This window comes from Stigmatopora nigra, chromosome 11 (genome assembly GCF_051989575.1).
Source record: "Stigmatopora nigra isolate UIUO_SnigA chromosome 11, RoL_Snig_1.1, whole genome shotgun sequence".
Lineage (NCBI taxonomy): Eukaryota > Metazoa > Chordata > Actinopteri > Syngnathiformes > Syngnathidae > Stigmatopora > Stigmatopora nigra.
In genome coordinates, this window is record NC_135518.1 from 14534957 (window position 1) to 14552340 (window position 17384).

Here is a 17384-nt window from a genome sequence, read left to right on the forward strand (position 1 = left end):
CTATACTATGTCGTTTTTTTGCGAAAAAAAGCCTTACTATACTATGTCGTTTTTTTACGAAAAAAAGCCTTACTATACTATGTCGTTTTTTTACGAAAAAAAGCCTTACTATACTATGTCGTTTTTTGGCGATAAAAAGCCTTACTATACTATGTCGTTTTTTGGCGATAAAAAGCCTTACTATACTATGTCGTTTTTTTGCGATAAAAAGCCTTACTATACTATGTCGTTTTCTTGCGAAAAAAAGCCTTACTATACTATGTCGTTTTTTGCGATAAAAAGCCTTACTATACTATGTCGTTTTTTTGCGATAAAAAGCCTTAGTATACTATGTCGTTTTTTTGCGATAAAAAGCCTTACTATACTATGTCGTTTTTTTGCGATAAAAAGCCTTACTATACTATGTCGTTTTTTTGCGAAAAAAGCCTTACTATACTATGTCGTTTTTTGCGAAAAAAAGCCTTACTATACTATGTCGTTTTTTTACGAAAAAAAGCCTTACTATACTATGTCGTTTTTGGCGATAAAAAGCCTTACTATACTATGTCGTTTTTTTGCGATAAAAAGCCTTACTATACTATGTCCTTTTTTTGCGAAAAAAAGACTTACTATACTATGTCGTTTTTTTTACGAAAAAAAGCCTTACTATACTATGTCGTTTTTTTACGAAAAAAAGCCTTACTATACTATGTCGTTTTTTTGCGAAAAAAAGCCTTACTATACTATGTCGTTTTTTTACGGAAAAAGCCTTACTATACTATGTCGTTTTTGGCGATAAAAAGCCTTACTATACTATGTCGTTTTTTTGCGAAAAAAAGCCTTACTATACTATGTTGTTTTTTTGCGAAAAAAAGCCTTACTATACTAGGTCGTTTTTTTGCGAAAAAAAGCCTTACTATACTATGTCGTTTTTTTGCGAAAAAAAAGCCGTACTATACTATGTCGTTTTTGGCGATAAAAAGCCTTACTATACTATGTCGTTTTTTTTACAAAAAAAAGCCTTACTATACTATGTAGTTGTTTTACGAAAAAAAGCCTTACTATACTATGTCGTTTTTGGCAATAAAAAGCCTTACTATACTATGTCTTTTTTTTGCGATAAAAAGCCTTACAATACTATGTCGTTGTTTTCGATAAAAAGCCTTACTATACTATGTCGTTTTTTTATGAAAAAAAGCCTTACTATACTATGTCGTTTTTGGCGATAAAAAGCCTTACTATACTATGTCGTTTTTGGCGATAAAAAGCCTTACTATACTATGTCGTTTTTACCGAAAATAAAGCCTTACTATACTATGTCATTTTTTAAAAGAAATGAAGCCTTACTATGTTGTTTTTGAAGAAATAAAAGTCTTACTATAGTGACAGCAACAAGGTGAATGAGGAAGGAAAGCACCAGCAGCGGCTAATGAGACCATGACGAGCAGCTGGGCAACACGAGCCGGACAACCAATCATAAGACAAGCGTCAATCAAGCCAATAGAAACCATTGGCATCTCATCAATGACAATAAAAAAAACATTCCATTCAATTCAATAATCCCCATATGCCATCTTTTCCACACTTTATTTCATTGTTTCATATTTTATAGCCTGCGACTAATACTCAAGTGAGGAAAAAAATGGAATAGATAAAAATTAGTGAGGCACTTTTCAGCAATCACCCTATATATATATATTTATGTTAATACTCAGTCACTCACCCTATAAAGGGTTAAAGGTCAACTGTTGAATAACTCTTCCTTCCCTCCCTCAAAGCATGAATAGTTTAAATTGTTCATCTCAGGTTGTTTTTTTTCAAGTAAAAGGACATTTTGATGTGCCGGTTTGACGTCTTTAGTCACGTCCACGTCCAACGCACAAACGGGAAACAAGATCCCCGATTCCTCGGGGAACGGAGACGACCGTTGGAAAGCCCCGCTGGCGGACGTCCTCGCTCGGGTTGAGACTTGACAGGCTCCTTTCCGAGGCCTCGGCTCGGCGTCGGAGGCTCGGCGTCACACGGTGGACAGCAGGGTGGATGTAAAGATCTGCTGCAGTATTTGGGGGATCTGCTTGGTATCCATGGCGATGAAGGATCTCCCGGCCGGGAGGGTCTTTTGGAGCCTGAAACACAAAAAAAGAGCAAATTCCTCTGTTCATTTCCAGCCAAAATGCCAGCTTAAAGTTGGATTTGGACGCATTTTGAATTCCACGCGCAAATTGTGCGACGTGATATGGCCATATATGGCCAAATCATTCAAAAAAATGACGTGTTGCCATATGTTTGACAGTCTGCTGCTCGCTTTTGCGCTCAGTGCGAGAAGAGGCCGTTGTTTCGCCAAGGTGTTCAACTTTGACCGACGTCCCGCCGACATTTCTTAACAAATGAATGATTCGTAGAGCCAGTGTGGAACGGGAGCCACCTTTCTGCCTGATCTCCCAGGGAGCCGATGAAAATGGCAAAGGCGTTGACCCGCGGGTCGGCGCTCAGCACCCGGGCCAAACGCTCGGGCCGGATCCCGTAGCGCTCCAGGTTGGCGTCGCTCAGCACCACCACGAAACGCTCGTCGGCGTCCTCCCGCGCCAGCTGGGCGATGCTGGCCGCCGTTCCTTCCAGCGTGGAGTCGCCGCTCATGCAGAACTGAGAGTGGGCGTGCATCGTCTGCAAAAGACGGCCATGAAACACGTTAGCGGCGACGGCCTTCCGGTACGGCTTTTGCGTGACTTTGTACCTTGAGAACCTTCAGCCTTTCCTTGTCGTTCTTGGGGACCCGATCCACTGCCACCAGCTGGATGTCGTAGCCGTCGCCCGAGTGGCCCACGATGTCGTACTGTGGGCGCGCCTCAAGGTCAGTTCCCCGAGAAATGCCAGGCGGGACACGTTGGGCGGCGAGTGCCCTTACCTGGAACTTGTGCTCGTAGTTCTCCAGGGCCTCCATGACCATGCAGGCGGCCTCCATGGAGCGCTCCAGTCGGCCGTCCACGCCGTTGAAGCGGTACATGCTTCCCGACACGTCGGCTAGCACGCGCAGGCGTTTGGGTTTTTGCTGGGGCGTGCCGGGCTGCGGATCATTGTGTGTGTGTGTGAGCGTATGAGGAAAACAAGAAGAAGTGTGTGTGTGTGAGTGTGAGTGTATGAGGAAAACAACAACAAAAAGAAGAAGAAGAACCAAAGAAGGCTCACCTCGGGGTCTTCTTCTCCTCTGCGTTTATAGATGGCCCTTTCGCCGGTGAGGCCGTCGATGATTTTGGCGTCATCCAGTTCTCCCAGGGCCTGGTTCTTTAACCACTGGCGCTCTTTGGCTTTGGCCTTTTGGTAAACACACAAAATCAGTTGACACTTCAACATTGGAATACTCACAAACAACACAACCATCCAAATTTTCAAAGCCTTCACTCAATCACTGCACTCGCGGACATTAAAATGTTTTGAATAGACGTCTAATCCCACTTGAATGACTGCCAATCCGTTAGAATATGTCTTTTCAAAAAGTTGAAGCAAAAACGTCTAGGTCCCCTTGGGAAAGGCAGGCTTAAAGGCCTTAACAGGTCAACCAGGTCGCTCGGATCCGTTTTTGGGAGACTCGCGCAGGTGCTTCTATCTGACAGGCCGCAAAGTTGCAACGTTTCACCTAGCGTGTGGAATCAATCATCGCCTAGGATCAAAATAAGACGGGCCAGGAAAAAGGATAATCGCGCTGGTGGCTCACGGGAGAGCAAACACCTGGAGAGGGGAAGGGGGAGGAAATAAATTTAAAAAAAAACTCTGCACCTGGACGGGAGAATAATAGCAACAGTGTGGCAGCTCTGTAATCATTCTTGTGTGACACACACCTAAACACACATTAGCAGAATCAAAGGTGCAGACAAAGTCCACCAAAACCACGTCATACTTAAAGAGAGCTACTCTCTCCTTCATCCCATGGCGTCATTTTTAGAGGCATTTGACGGAAATCCCCAAATATTTTGGAATTTACTTTAACGTTTGTGAAACTGGCCACCACTGGGATAGGCTCCGGCACCCCCGGCTACGAGGGTAAGTGGTATGTATGGACAATGAATGAAATCATTTTAAGAAGTGAAAAGGTTGTAGACGTTTGGTCCCACCTGCAAAGTCTCCAAGATGGTGCGCAAGGACTGAACTTGTCTCCTGACAGCGCTGGAGAATCGTTGGTACGTGGCGGCGTCGTATTCGCTCATGTCAATCTCCTTCAGCCTGAGCGAAACGACAAACGCATGCACACATAAACACGTTGGAATCGAGTACATGTCGCAACTCGCCATACTGTAATGTACAGTGAATACAGTGTGTGTGTGTGTGTGTGGGACAAGCATAAAGACTTTCTCTGTTCTCTCCATTTTGAGTTCCTTTTAGCCCCTCATTCTTTTAACCTCCCACTCATTAGCCACAGTGACTGCCTTCACTCTCCTGGCGTCAATCTCTTCTTCTGTTTTAGCCCCCCATTTCCTCCCCTCCGTCCCTCTGGAAAAATGGCGTCACCACATGCTTTAATTGTCCCCTTCCTCTACAGCTTTCAAGATTTCTTTTTTTGTTTACTGGGCTTCAGGTTGAATAACGGCACCCCGTTTGAAAAAGGTTGGCAGTTTTCAACAAGCGCAGGCCAAAACAGGCTTAGGTATGCTGAAATGACAGGGCGTGTGTGTATGTACACGCTCCAGTGGCGTGGCTTGCCAACTTTCACATTTTCAAATGAGACAATCAGTGCAACTGTCAGCGTTTTTAAAAAAAATATCATGGTGCATCACATGATTCAATTACGACGCAAGAAGTGTCATTCGAGATTGTCTGTCCTAAGATGGCCGTCAATGACAACTTTTGCTTGAAAAGCAGCAAATGAATGAAAAACAAGTCAATCAATCTGCTCAATGTATGGGCCTATATTAAAAATGGTGGATATGTTTCCATGTTAAATTGGAATACCAACCAGGATTTAAACTTTTTTTGAAACACTGACATTGGCTTGAGTATCTTTGGTGTGATGTCAATAAACAAGGAATGAACTTTAAGCCCATACGCGACCTTTTAACAAATCGTGGCTCTGTATTGGAAAAGGAGTTGGAGCATTTGGCCCAAATTTAAAATGGACAAGTCTCTAAGAATAACCGCATAGCTCACATTTTTTTTCAACTGAGTGAATTCAACTCCACCTTTTTTTGTGGTTGTTTTTTTTGTATAGATATATTTTTAGATGAGCGGAACTAGCCTTGACCGTGTTAAATTCAAGGCGGGGAATGTGGAAGAAATATGTTTGGGGATGCTTTTCAAACCAGGCCATTTCCGGGGTATGCTTTGGTCTTGCTTCCTATCATTAAAATCCCAACTCCCGTAAGTGTGTGTGTGTGTGTGTGTAACTACTTGCATGAGAGCAGACAGACATAACAATCATGTAGACTGTGCGGGCCTGAATTTGACTGGCCTCAGACAATAAACCAAAAGCATCCCTCGCAGGAAATGCCTCAGAATACGGGCCTGCCAAAAAGGGGGCGGGGCTTTACACTAAGGTGAAAATTCCAAAAGTGCCCTGACATTATTTATGGCCACAACATTTGGAATATGGCCCGCTATTTGTCCAATGCCAACAAGGTGCTATTTCTCACTTTTGAGGCACTTTCTGGTTCATGTCCAAACTTTTTGGCCTAGCAAAGTCAATGGCAGCCAAACAGTTATGCTGGAGTATTGTTATTTCTTTTTACTTGACACGAATTGACATGATTGAGATTGCATGCAACCCACCGGTCTTTGAAAGCCTTTTGGGCCATTTCCCTCGCCGCTTTGCGGACTTCCTCAGGGACGGCGTCCTTCTCCGCCTGGGAAACCTGGTGGACCTTGTGTCCGGCGTCCAAGCGATACGGGCCCCCTTTGCCGCCCAGACCAGCCGTGTCTCGACCTCCTGCGGGGCAAAACAAACCCAAAATCAATTTCCATGTCGCCTGGGGAACTTGGCAAATGAGAACAAGTCTTTCAACAAATGGTGAAAGTCAAAAGTCAAAACCATCTCTAAACTTAGGGGACTGGGCCAGTCACCTGTTCCACCCGCCCACTGGTTTCCGCCCACATGGGGGGCATTATTAGCATCCACCTTGCCGTGTTTGGGGGCCGAGACATCCAGGCCGCTCTCCCTCTGGATGGTAATCTAAAAGTAGGGACATCAACAACAAAAACAAGGAGCCAATCAAAGATCCGGGCATTGAAGACTAGCATGACATGGGCAATTGCTTTGGTGCTCTCCCCCCAAAATCAACCCGAGCCTGGTATGGGAGAGAGGCGCCTTAAGCCAATGGCGACAAGTATGTACGCTACGCTACGCTAAGTCGGCGGCAGCATACAGTAGAGTTAATGTTGTTTGTCTGGAGCCAACGGGGAGCACAGTGGGCGGCTTGTCCAACCCGCTGGTTGCGTTAAACAAGTGACCATTGAGTGTGTGCGTGTGTGTGTGCGAGTGTGTGTGCGTGTGTGTACACGCGCCTGGCCAAAACACTCAAATCTCATGCCACATCGGGCACCGTTAAACTAGTGAGCCCATTTAAAAGTCTGCTTAGGATTATTCCTTAATGTCAAGTTTGTCTCCTCTTATGAAATATAAACAATTCAAGCAGGGAATAGGCAGTTTCAACATGTTCTATGCTGACACCATAGAATTGCAGTACTGTATAAGAATGTGTCTCCCAGACAATGCGCCCTCAGTGGACAGATCAATAGACGCCAGTTTAAGCTCTTGCATCATCATCATCATCATCATCATCATCATCATCATCATCATCATCATCATCACCGCCGCCAGCGCAAGAAGCGACCAATCGGAACCAGGGAAGCACTGCCGCTATGTGGCGGTGAGTGACATGACAGCGTGCTTTCGTGGCTTTTGCAACTCGTAATTACAGGCGCATTTTATTATTATTTTTTTTTTTTGTACCTGTACGGGCCTGCCGTCCTCAGAACCAATCATATTCCTCCACTCCATCAGCGAGCGCTGCAAGGTGTCCATTCCCGTCTCCCAGAGTCGCACGTGGCCTCCGGCGTCCACCGTGACCACGCCCCCCGTGTTCAGCGCCGCCATCAGGACGTCCGTCTCGGATACTTTGGACAGCCAGTTCGTGTAGGGGGACGCCGACGTCGACCTGTCGTAACCGAGGCAGTGGACAAAAGGTTTTTGGAGATAAATGGCAAAAGGCGGGGCATCACTTGAGTGTCTCCTACCTAGGGACGGGAATGTATTTGACTTTTTTGGAGTTGAGATCAGTCACTTCCAGGTAGGCCGCCGTCATCGGAGGGGTCACGTCTTTGGGGTAGATCTCCTTCAGGGGAACCTTGCTTGGAGGAAGGGCCCGGACCACCTGATTGGCCGACAGCAGACTGACGCAATTCCTCCGCTTGGGCGCGGGAGCTCGCCGGCCACCTCGGAGGAAAGCGCCGCCGCCGCTGCCATCGCCGGCGCTCGTCTCCGATAGGTCGACCGCTCTCGGGAAGCTGTACACCTCATTGGGAGACTGCGCCAGACGTCAGACAAAAAATGGGCACATGCGCTACATGGTGGTCATTCGTACACCGTACCATGAGGTCCGGGAAGCCCACGACGACTCGCGCAAAGGCGCCGGCGTCGGCCACCAGGCGATTCGGGGAGACGATCTTTTGACCCAGGGCCGAGCTGAGATTCTCGTTGGGAAGCGGATCGGATGACAGCATCTGGGGGACGCGCGTGTGGCCTGGACAAATAGCCACGCACTGAAAAACGCTGACAACCCGTGTATCGATTAAACTAGTCGTTACCCGCGGCGGTGGCGTCGTGGTCCGAGCCGACGGGTTCCTCGCCGATGCTGTGCAGCTGACAAACGCCCGAGTCTTCGGCCCCCATGTGCGTGGGCTTGGTCAACAGGAACTTTCTGTTCACGGTTAAGATGAGGAAGAATAAAGACAAAACAAAAAAGTGTCCTGCAAATTAATTCTCCCATTTAGTGGAAGGGTGCACCTTGGCCAGCGGAAGAGCCCTTTTGATTTTCAACGGACGACGCTCACGTACTTGTGGGTGCGGCTCTCCAGCAGCAGCCAGCGATCCTCGGCCACCAGGAAGACGGAGTGGAGATTGATGGGTAGCGAGATGGTGTGAAGCTGGCCCTCCAGCACATCCAGCACCTCCAGCTGATTGCTGCAACGGCACAAGACGCAAGGCCATGTAGCTTGGGCGGCGGCCACCAAAAGCTCACGGCCTCGCTCTCACCCGGATTCCTTGTAGAAGAGCAGCCAGTTCTTGTGGGAAAAGTTGCCACACATCTTGTATTCCCCCTGAAAACGTAAAAACTATTTAAAGGAGACATTTGCTCTCTCTGCTGTGGAATGTGGGTACTACAAATATGACTTTGTCCAATGGCAAAGGCGATGTGATGCTGCTGACCTGCGTTTCTTTACTGCTCCACCAATGAGACGCTTTGCCGGGTGTGGTCTCTCCGTCCGCCGACAGTACGAGCCTCCGCACCGCCCCCGTGGCCATGTCCACGTGGAGCACCGTGTTACTCTGATCCAACGGGCGGAAAGGACATTTCAGTAATAGCTCCAATATGGCGTTCAAGTAGGACTTTGCACGGTCCCAACCTGTTCCTCGTGCAACACCAGCTGACCTTCCAGCGGACCTCCGAGGGGGGCCACGCCGACCACGGGTTGCCAGACCCCGCCGATGGTCCTGGGGAAGATGTCGTGAAGTTCCACGCACTGGATGGTCTGGCCCCGCTCCTTCATGGCGTACAGCGCCACCGGGTTACACGTGGCCACGTACACCGTGTCTGCAAGGCAAATGGGATGCGTCTATCGTCTGGACTCCCCCAAGATGGCGGCTTAGAGGTAACACGAGAGGATCGCTCACCGTCTTGGGTAACGACGTCGCTGACGATGTTGACTTCGTTGATGGGAATCTGCCAGTGGGCTTTCTCCTCGCTGAAACTCAACGCCCGACTCTCCCGCCGGTCGCACGGGTAGGACTGAACGCGCAGGTAGGCGGGACCCTGGAAGAATCGCACCATGTTGGCTAGCCCAAGCTAATATTGATCATCCCCTTTGTAACGTGCGTGCTACATCAGCACTTTGGCACAGCGCATAGCTAAGATGCCGCAACACAAAGTAGACATTGCTTACCTTGACATCAATGCGTTGCGTCTCGGAAGGACAGAGCAGTTTGCGCCGGGCGTTGCCTTTTTGGTTGATGGTCCAAAATCCGGTCAGCTGGGCTTCTGGCAGCGGCAACCTGCATCAACAGAACATTAAACTATCACTTGAAGAATTTAGCTTAAATTTGCACATTTTAAATCTGTGACTGAATGAGAAGCGTTGAAGTCTGTTGCGCTAAATTGTTTTGTATTTTGTTTTAGATTTGTGATGTGATGTTTGGAATAAAATCACAGGACACGTAAGAAACAAATAATTTTCTTTATTTAAAAGGCTTTCTTTTTTACACGTTTTTTAGACTTGAAGTCCTGTTCAAGGCTTCATTCAAAGTCATTTTTCAACAGCAAAAATGATTTGTTTCTTACATGATCCCGATGATTCTTTGCAGATGGAAAAAAATTACGGGCGCAAAGAGTCGATCCTCGTAAAGAGTCGATTCTCGGGGGCGCGAGAATCGACTCTTTGCGGCCGTATTTTCTTTTTTTGCCAGGCAGAAAAAGCTAGTTCCAGACTAAGATGCCTTACTCCTTGGCCAGCGTGACCGAGTTGACTTTGGCTCCGATGGGGATGCCGTGCTTGTGCAGCGCCTCCATGAGGACGTCGTACGTGTCTTTGTTGTACGAGTCAAAGTCAAAGACGTTCCGGAGCACGTTGGCCAGACCCTCGTTGGGGAATTTCTGTCCAAAACAAAAAAGATTCCAAAATCATTCCAGTTTCACATGCGTGGAGCTCACGTTCCTTCCGTCTTCTCACCTGGAGATGCTTGACCACGTTGACCACCTCGCGGGTGGAATACGGGTAGGCGATGGCGCCTCGGTCGGCCATGGAGCGCAGTTCCCCGAAGGCGCCCACCAGCTTCTCCAGGGTCACGTCGGGAACGGCGGGGCCGTAGCGCTTCAGCATGGCCAGCTCGTCCCCGGCTTTGGGGTTGTCCACGGCGTGGCAGCTGAAGATGTCACCTGGCGGGGAAGCCACATTTAGCACGGGGCGCCCCCCTGAGTTGAGCGCGTGGCACAGCGTCCACCTAAAGCTCCAAAGAAGTCGTTGCCCAGGAAGGGAAAGCCCGGTCGGTTGGCTAACACCAGCATCCTGAAGTCCGGGTGCATGGCGATGGTGTTAGCCCTCCCTTGGGCTTCCAGTGGATCTGAGGAGAAAACCAGCAACATTCTGTTTATATTTTCTACTCTGGGGTGGTGAGAAGCCGGAAAGAATGGAAAGAGAGGCGGGCCACCTGAGATAATTCTGCGCCCGTCAGCCAGGATCATCTCTCCGCTTTCCACCAGCGTTTTGAGGACGCAGGTGACGTTGGTGGGCGCTTTGTCGGCCTCGTCGATCACCAAAATGTGGCCCATCTTGACGGCCTTGACCTGTGCGCAAAAACAAAAAAAAGATTTAGAAAAGAAAAGACAGAAGTTCAATGTGATAAGTAGCGCAACACACCAGCGGCGAGTCTTCGTAGGTGATGACGCCGTCTCGGACGGAAGGCTGCAGCGTCAGCGTCTGCACCGTCGTATCCCTGCCGTGGACAACAGAATACAATACGTGACGCAATTCCTAGTCTTGGAAAATCTCGCAAAACATCTCATACGTCTATCATGTGTGTTGGAGCCGTTCTAAAAATGGACCAAATCTGAATCCCAACCACTTTAATTCCCAGAAGATGTTCCAAAATAAGCATGGTTGCCACACGCACACACACACACAAAGTGCACATTGACCCCGAACGGCGTCCCACTTTCCCTCCCGAACGACTCTCTGGTTTTCTGAGCCGCATCTCTGAGGACTGTTTGAAAAGCCCACGCAGGCGCATCCCCTCTTAAACTCCTTCCCATGCCTCCCTCATCTAATATTAGCCGGTAAAACGGCCAGGGCTAAACGGGTCACGGCGTCCATCCTCTTAATCAAGCGCCCCCCCCCTTTTTTTGGACTTTGACAAGAGATGAAAGAGGATAAAAAACCGACTGACCTGTGCAGCTGTAGGTATTCTCTGGGTCGCTTCAAAAGCTGCAGAAAGCGATCCACTATTTTGTTCTTGCCCACACCCTGTGGCACAAAATAAAAGATGTTGTAAAAACGGTTTCTTCTCCAAAAAATTTGGTTCAATGCTCATTTCTTGGCATTGATTTCCATTTGTGGCCCACCTGGTTGCCCACCAAGAGGAGATGCTCTCCCAGTAGGAAATCTTTCAACATGTCCTCCATCACCATCATGTGCTGCGGACACAAAGTTCAAATTGGTAAAAAAAAGTAGAACCTTGTAAGAATAAAGCAAAATTGAGTGTCGCATAATGGTGTCTTTAAAGTTTCACTTCTGAAGGAAGCAGGTCATTGAAAAAGAAAAAAGTAGGCCATCGTCTCCTGCTTCTCACACATCAACAAAATTTGAACAAAAAACAAGAATCGAGTACAGATTTCAAAGAGAAGAATCCATCCGGGCCTAAAAATGATTATCTAGCCACTCTGGTTCAGATTGCGGAATTATTACCTGTGGATTATCATAGAAGAGGACATCTGGAACCTTCATTTTCTCCGTGGGCTTGTAGACGGGAGCAGACACTTTGCCGATGGTGAGCACGCCATCTTGGACCAAACCTGAACAGAAATCCACCATGACATTTCTCAATATATTGCTCTACCCTAATAGTGGTCATAACAAGCATCCAATGATGTCCATATAGGGCCCGATATATCGGCTGACCTTTGGTAAGATATACTATCATCAGTCTAAACATAAGAGTTATCTTATGGGGTGCCTGATTTGGTGGAGCTTTTTTGATAAACTCAAGCAATTGGGAACTCACAGGAGAAGTCCGACGTGTCTTGGGGGGCCGGATTTTCGTGTAGAGAGCAGTTTTCCAGGCTTTTCTGGAGTGAAGCGCGGGCCAAGCTGGGGAGAAACCTGAAATGGCAAATAGCTTTAAGGTCATGAAAGACCCATAAAAATAAATCAAAAGTCCTGAGCGTGTGGGCGCACCTGGAGAGGCAGGCCTTGTTGACGGCGTGCGCCACGCTTTCCTCGGGGTAGGCGGAGAGCCTGCGACAGATCCGCAGAAGCTGTCTGGTGGAGAGGGACGAGGCCAGAGACTGCGCCTGACCACGCCACAAAAAACAATCAGCATCAACGCCAGGTAGGTCGTGCCGCCGAAACGCCATCTTACCGTCGGCTCGTTTGTTCGTCGCAGGCTGTGCGTGAGGCCCAGTAATTGCTCGGCCGCCTCCTCGGGAACGTTGGGAGACTGAAAACAACAAGTCGTTTTAAGGCATTTGACTCTAATCATCCAATGTGTTTTGCAAAGCGGCTCACTGAGCATCCACGTATCTCACCAATCCTCGAAGGAGGTCCAGTTCCTCGGCCCGGCCCAGCGGACTGACGCCGTGGTACAGGAACATGGTGAGCAATTCCGGATTCAGCCACTGCTGACCTTTGCCGCCCACTTGCGGAGGCTCGGCCAGCGCCAGCACTCGGAACGACGGGTGGATGGCCAGGATTGACCTGAAACGACAGGCCCGCGCCCGCCAATTAGTGTCGCGGCCAATTCACTTGACGGAGAAGGAGATGGCTGCCGACACTTGGCGGCGGACGCCTCTGATTGGAGAGGACAGAGTGAGAGAGAAGCGTGACTGTCACCCGCGCGGCACTATCATTATGGTGGTGGGGTGGGGGAGGAGCATATGATATGACTATCATTATGGTGAAGAAAACACAATAAAGACATTATGGGACATCCTGCATTTCTATTGCAGGGAGTCTGGTACAGAATCATCAACTCAAAGCCTCCAAGGTATGGGATGATATCAGTATTAGGGGCCCTAAAAATGACTTTTATTGGAATAGGGTGAAGCAGAGACCTTTTGTAATGTACCTCTGTTTAAGCTGCTCATCGCTCAGGTTCTGTTCCTCCTTCAGGGCCTGGTATCTGTCCCACCTCAGCAGTCTGGTACCGTCGTAGAGATCCAACTCCCTGTCGTGGAGCAATCTGCAACACAACCACACCACCGTCTTAGAACGAACCTTCCACTTTCTAATCCTTCCCAAACGAGCGGCCCGACCTGGAAAGGACGGCTAAGGTTCCCAAGTTGACCCGGTGTATCCCGTCCAGCAGCAGAAGTTTGCCCTCCACGGCGGCCGTGACCAGCGGCGACGGGCGCCACGCCGTGTCGCCGTTGGGGAGCGTGAAGCGCTGTTGGAGGAGGTCCCTGGCCGTCATGTCCTGACAAAAAACAAACAGGACACGTTCAACGAGAGCTGGCTAAAAATGACACGGATCACGCACGTTTTCTGCTCACCTGGTAGAGCATGACGGGCTCCATGCTATAACCCAAGATGGCGGCAAACTCTTTGGCAATCACTGACTTGCCGCATCCCTGAAAAACACACAAAACAATCTTAATACTCTCTGTAGGAGCGGACGCTTGCCATTGCGTACGTTACCTTGGCTCCTACGAGACACATATCCTTCACCATGTGCGACTGCATCATATCGGCGATCAGCTGCGTGTGGCTCGGGGTGGCGACGAAGGCGGAGCCTCCGCCGCCGCCGTGGGCCGCTCGCGGCTCCTTGGAACCGGCGGGGACCTGCTCCATCAAATTGGTTTCAAGTGTGGAAATCCAAAGATTCTTAGACATGAAAATAAGACTGTTCTCCATTTGAAGTTTCACTTGATAAATAAGTCTACCTGAAAGATAACATCTTTATCAGCAACACGCAAGGTGACGTCCGCAAAGCCCTCCACGCCGTTTGTTCTGGACACACCCACGACGGCGCTTGCTGATGTCTCGCCGCCGCTATCCAAAAGCTCAAATTTCTGTGTACAAGTCAGAGAAAGGGATATGAGACAGTTTAGATTGAGTTTGTGGTAGCTTAAAATGTAACTGAAAGATTGTCATGACTTACGCTGAGCACGCTCTCCACGGAGCTCCGCCCATCCTCGCCCAACATACTCTGGTAGGGGTAAAGTCTCTGGACCAAGCGCTGGGAGGACATGGTGGGGAAAACATTCTATGCCAACACATAGGAGATCGTAAGGTGAAGAATTCAAGCACTAGACAAAAAGTGGGACGGCAGATGCGTAACGTTACCAGGACGTGAAGGCCCGGGAGAAGGTTGTCCACAGGGAAGTCAGGCAGACCCAAGTTGGCCGATTCCTGGGAGCACAGTGTGGTCGCAAGCGACAGGAGCTGGGACACCCTGACAGAAATGGGTGGGTGGTTCAAAACCGTGCTAACATCGAATTTACAGTTAAATCTGCTACATGTGGCCGATATAGGGGGAAAATTCCTTATTTTAGTTGTAGTTGTAACACAACTACTGCAATTTTTTCGGACGCTCACCTTTGGGCCGCTACAGTGGGGCCAGCCGCGTACAACAGCTCCAATTGGTCCTGGAGGTAAAGAGCTTTTTGTTAGGGTTACTCTCTCTACCTTTTCCTTTAGTGTTTAATAACGGAAACTTGATGGCAATGACCTTAAAGGGCAAGTAATAGATGTCTCTGGCCTGGAAGCGGGAACGGAGGGGAGGATCCAGCGGGTTGCCTTTGTACTTGGGCACAGGAAGACCCAAAGCGATCACCCGAAAGTCTTCGCTGACGCGGACGATGTTGCGCTCGTCCAGCTCCTCTTTTGTGTGCTCCTACGCTTCCCGGTAGAAAGCAATGTGGCTCAAATTACAGGAACAAATGCAGTTTTTTGTTTGTTTTTTGCTTGCAATACGTTCTTTCCCTGGCCGGGATGCGCCCTCCCACCAATGAGCTTATCGCTAGTGGACGTCCAATCCATTGGAAGTGAGAGATTGGCAGCCAATGAGCAATCCCTTACACTAACAATGGATTGGACGTGTCTGACCAAGCCGGCTGATATTATGCAGCTGTTGTCAATAATAATAAATAAATACATATTTTAAAAAAAGAATGTCTCTACAAAAGAAGTAGATTTTGTGTGGGTACCTGCAGCAGTTTGTCGTAGCGTTGGGCCTCCATGAGGAAGCGCCCGTCCTCCAGTTGCATCTCTCTGTTCTCCAGGAGGTTGTTGAGGACGGGCAGAACGTTCCTCTCCGCCTTCTCCAGACCTTCCAGGAGCAGAACTCGGCCTCGGGTGGCCGCCCTCACGGCGCACTGAACGACAAAAGAACGACAACGACGTCATCTTCCTCTCTGACATTTCCAATCCGAGGGTTTATTTGGAGAAAGAATTTTTTTGTGTGATACGTAGGCACTTTTGACGCGGAGAGGAAAGCCCAAAAAGCTCCTGTTGACGTCAGACGGCAGGAAAGTTAAACGCTCTAAGCGTGTAATTAGCTTTGTGCCTGGCGTGGGAAGGCTAGCCATCAAAAAGGAGGCTCCAGTGTGGCCCAGATGTTCCAAATCTAAACGCGCTTCTATTTTCAGCACGCTAATCAGATCATGATTTGCCCATGTCAACTGACACACAAGGGCAACTTTCAAACTAGTTTAGCGTGGCTATTGTTTCACAGATACGACGTTATTTATTTATTTTAAATCGATCCTCCATTTTATTGCAATATTCCGTTGCACGGTTAGGCTAATTGGAGAGCCGGATCCATTCCGAGCGAATTATTTAGAAGAAACTGAAGATGCACTGACACTTGAAAAAAGACTTTCTCACAATGTGGTTTCCTCTTCAAAACATCACACCAATACAGCACAAAACTAATAAGATACATTGTCACGGCCTGTTTCCATAGCAACAAGAACAGACAGCTATTCTTGCCTGGAGGCCCACGGGAGGGGGAGCTAAATTTGCTCCATACATCAACGCTTCATAAATCCATCCTTCTTCTTGCAGATTTTTTTAACCCATTGGCTGTCATTGATGGTGCTAGATGTCTAATCCGTTTAAAGTGGAAGGTTAGGCAGCAAATCTGCAGTCTGATGCAGTTGAAAATTCCCCTTTGAGACTAACTAAAGTGGCTTACCTGGTCAACGTAAAAGGCAGTTCCGTCCCGGATCTCTCTCCGCTGTTTCAAGTCGGTCTCTGTGGTGTCCCTGGACAGAGCCACGTACTCCACTTCCCGTTTGGTCAACTCCTACCAAGAAAAAAGACAAATAAATAAATCCGAATATCACCAATGCATGGTCAAATTTCCACAGACTCACGAGGTATTGCATGGCGATGGTTCTTTTCAAGGGTCCCGGTGGTCCGATGAGGAATACATCCTGACCCAGAAGGTCTTTCTGCATAATCCATCGCAGATGTTGAGCCACAGCCTGAGGTAGGAAGTCTGCAACTAAACACCAATAAATGACTCATTTGTGCTTGCCATTTGACGGGACTAAAGTACACTTTTACGTACTGTGTTTGACGGGAACATGTTCAGGGTTGCGTGGCTGTTTCAGTTTATAGGAAATGTCCCCTATGTTCACCGTGTCGCCTGTCGAGACACAAGTTAGCCACAATGTCATATGCACCCTACCGTATGGAGCAAAAATCAGGAAAGAAATGACCTGTTTTGCCTTCATACTAAGTTAAATTACCACTAGAAACATTGGGAATCGGACACAGCGTCATCAATGGCACTCAATCGTAAATCGTTTCGGGAGGGACACGGCGGTTAACACCCCTAGTTGTTTGAGAGTAAATTACATTTGGAACTTGAAAGGTATATAAATTCGGTATCGGGAGAACCTCAAAACCAGGTGACTCGAACTCTACTAAGATACAACAATAAGTAACTCTGACCCCGTAATGGCTAACCTGTTTTAGCTAGCTAGGTCAGGTGGTGATCTCATAGAGAAGTTTAGACACGTTTTGCTCGTGGTTACAAGTGAAATGGAACTTTACCTGAGGACGTGTTGAGTAGTTTGACTTCATGGTTTCTACACATCCAGCCGTCTTTGCCCAAGACGGCTCTCAAAATAAAGTGAATCCTCCGGGCAGCAACGGCCGTAGCCGTTCCGCGACCCAACATTTGCGGGTGCATACTTGCCGTTTAACCGTTGTCACACCGAGTCGACATTTAAAATAAATAAAAATAAAATATGTACAGGGGTGGACAGCCGGCGTTTGCCCTCCACCGGGCGACTCGTTTAATGTCACCTCCCAATTTTCCACACGAATGTTTTTTGGGGAAGGAACGAGTTGGTCCGCCAGTTCAAGAGTCCGTGCGGAAACAAAAGCCCAGTTAGAATGCCCGTATGCTTCAATTCAAGCAAAATGGCACTTTTTTATTATCAACACTAGATGGTGCAAATCAATCCATTTTGACTACGAAA

At 48.2% G+C, this 17384-nt stretch overlaps 1 protein-coding gene across 1 annotated transcript; it reads right to left on the reverse strand.

Annotated features, from left to right (window-relative positions):
• Positions 1-1547: 1547 nt before the first annotated feature.
• vwa8 (von Willebrand factor A domain containing 8) lies at positions 1548-17263 on the reverse strand. Its single transcript, XM_077728460.1, has 44 exons — positions 16954-17263; positions 16466-16543; positions 16269-16399; positions 16088-16198; positions 15099-15266; positions 14621-14785; positions 14488-14537; positions 14236-14344; positions 14051-14155; positions 13833-13961; positions 13588-13731; positions 13443-13520; positions 13206-13366; positions 13019-13132; positions 12480-12648; positions 12314-12391; positions 12130-12245; positions 11957-12054; positions 11641-11747; positions 11298-11369; positions 11123-11199; positions 10597-10672; positions 10388-10523; positions 10181-10300; positions 9910-10115; positions 9682-9833; positions 9127-9235; positions 8858-8996; positions 8590-8777; positions 8393-8512; positions 8219-8283; positions 8021-8146; positions 7771-7883; positions 7555-7706; positions 7201-7490; positions 6917-7121; positions 6028-6136; positions 5737-5893; positions 4089-4197; positions 3166-3291; positions 2885-3043; positions 2714-2812; positions 2405-2643; positions 1548-2105 (listed from the first exon to the last, which is right to left on the reverse strand). Exons 1-44 carry the CDS (start codon positions 17090-17092, stop codon positions 1997-1999), a joined length of 5703 nt encoding a protein of 1900 aa, XP_077584586.1. The 5' UTR covers positions 17093-17263; the 3' UTR covers positions 1548-1996.
• Between the last annotated feature and the right edge of the window lie 121 nt (positions 17264-17384).